The following is a 2,161-nucleotide window of genomic DNA, read 5'->3' as shown; positions in this document are numbered from 1 at the left end:
GCCCCCTCCCGGGTACAGTACACACAGCTCTGCCCCGCCCCCTCCCGGGTACAGTACACACAGCTCTGCCCCGCCCCCTCCCGGGTACAGTACACGCAGCTCTGCCCCGCCCCCTCCCGGGTACAGTACACACAGCTCTGCCCTGTGCCCTCCCAGGTACAATACACACAGCTCTGCCCCACCCCCTCCCGGGTACAATACACACAGATCTACCCCACCCCCTCCCGGGTACAATACACACAGCTCTACCCCACCCCATCTTGGGTACAATGCACACTGCTCTGCCCTCTCTAGTATAGTAGACACTGCTGTACCCCACCCCCTCTCTAGTATAGTAGACACAGCTCTGCCCCACCCCCTCTCTAGTACAGTAGACACAGCTCTGCCCCACCCCCTCCCCGGTACAATACACACAGCTCTGCCCCACCCCCTCCCGGGTACAATACACACAACTCTAACCCACACCCTCCCAGGCACAGTGCACACTGCTCTGCCCCACCCCCTCTCTAGTATAGTAGACACTGCTCTGCCCCACCCCCTCTCTAGTACAGTAGACACAGCTCTGCCCCACGCCCTCTCTAGTACAGTAGACACAGCTCTGCCCCACCCCCTCTCTAGTAAAGTAGACACAGTTCTGCCCCACCCCCTCCCGGGTACAATACACACAGCTCTGCCCCACCCCCTCCTGGATACAGTGCACACTGCTCTGCCCCACCCACTCTCTAGTACAGTAGACACAGCTCTACCCCACCCCCTCCCNCCCCACCCCCTCCCGGGTACAATACACACAGCTCTGCCCCACCCCCTCCCAGGTACAATACACACAGCTCTGCCCCACCCTCTCTCTAGTATAGTACGCACAGCCCAGCGCTGCCCCCTCCTGGGTACAATACACATAGCTCTGCCCCGCCCCCTCCTGGGTACAGTGCACACAGCTCTGCCCTCTGTTAGGTACAGTGGCACACAGCTCTGCCCGCCCCCTCCCATGTACAGTACACACAGCTCTGCTCCACCTCTTCCCAGGTACAATACACAGCTCTACCCCACCCCGCCCAGGTACAGTACACACAGCTCTACCCTGCCCCCTCCTGGGTACAATACACACAGCTCTGCCTGTCCCCTCCTGGGTACAATACACACAGCCCTGCCGTCTCTTGGGTACAATGGCATAGAGCTCCAACTCCTCCCAGGTACAGGGGCACACAGTGCTGCTCCCCTCCCATCATGGCCTTCCAGAGGACCCTCAGGTCTCCCTTCCCCAGGCCTGGACACGGTGCTTGGCCCAGGACCAGTGCAGGGCAGAGAGAGGACACAGTCTGCACTTCTGCCCTCCATGCTCTGGATCCTCTAGACTATGAGGAAAAGGGGCAAAGGCCTTTCCATTTTTGGGTGCTATGGGTCTAGAGCCACACCCCAGGGACCTCCATTGTACCATGCCCTGACCCCACAATGAGCACTCCTCTCCTCGCCTCTGCTCTCTGCTCCTTTCCCCCAAGGGAATGTCTGAATTCCCTTTGGCAGGGGACACATCTGCCTGGCAGGCAGGCTTTGGGCTGGGATCCTTCTGGGGTGACTCAGGACCAGACCTCCACCCTAGTGTCCACTGACATGAAGACATCAAATGTCCTTGCCCTGACTGGCGGTTCCTGCAGGAACCTTTCCTGCTTTCTGTTCCTGGTTGCCGTGGAGAGCACTGCCACTGGGCTCCTGGAAGAGTCGAGCTCCTGTCCTCATGCTCATAAGCCACTAACCTCCTAGGGACACAAGTTTCTTCCAAGAACCAAATGATACTTCCATCCAAGCATAGCACAAGCAGCTCCTCCAGCCATGGGCTCCCCTATTGCATGCCACCCTAAATTTTATAGTGACTCTCTTGGGGCACCCTTACATCTGACCCAAAGGAGGAACACACTCTCCTTGACTATAGATATTGAAAGGACAATCAGTGGCCAAGCCATCTACGTCTAAAAGTTTCTTGCAAATAATCTTTTCCTCTGCTGAGCAACTCACCTCTTCTCAAAGCTAGAGGCAGTGGGTGATGAAGATGGATCCTGTTGGCTATTGTTAAATCCTGCAGGAATGTGTCTAGCATGAGTTTTTCAGAGACACTTCTCTGAGACAACAGAAAGTGCCATTGCTGTCCAGTTATCAAATTTGAAAG

The 2,161-nt window shown here is 56.8% G+C and overlaps 1 protein-coding gene across 1 annotated transcript in view; it reads right to left on the bottom strand.

Moving 5' to 3' along the window:
* PRR20G (proline rich 20G) overlaps positions 1–1,734 on the bottom strand; it is a 17,996-nt gene extending 16,262 nt beyond the window's left edge. The window contains exon 1 of the mRNA XM_037731027.1: positions 1,638–1,734. Coding sequence (XP_037586955.1) covers positions 1,638–1,734 — 97 coding nt within the window. The remainder of the gene's footprint in view (positions 1–1,637) is intronic.
* Positions 1,735–2,161: the final 427 nt, after the last annotated feature.

Source organism: Cebus imitator, unplaced genomic scaffold (assembly GCF_001604975.1).
Source record: "Cebus imitator isolate Cc_AM_T3 unplaced genomic scaffold, Cebus_imitator-1.0 Scaffold376, whole genome shotgun sequence".
In the NCBI taxonomy this organism is placed as follows: Eukaryota; Metazoa; Chordata; class Mammalia; order Primates; family Cebidae; genus Cebus; species Cebus imitator.
The sequence above is the reverse complement of the archived record's forward strand: the minus strand, read 5'-3'. Positions and strand labels throughout refer to the sequence as shown.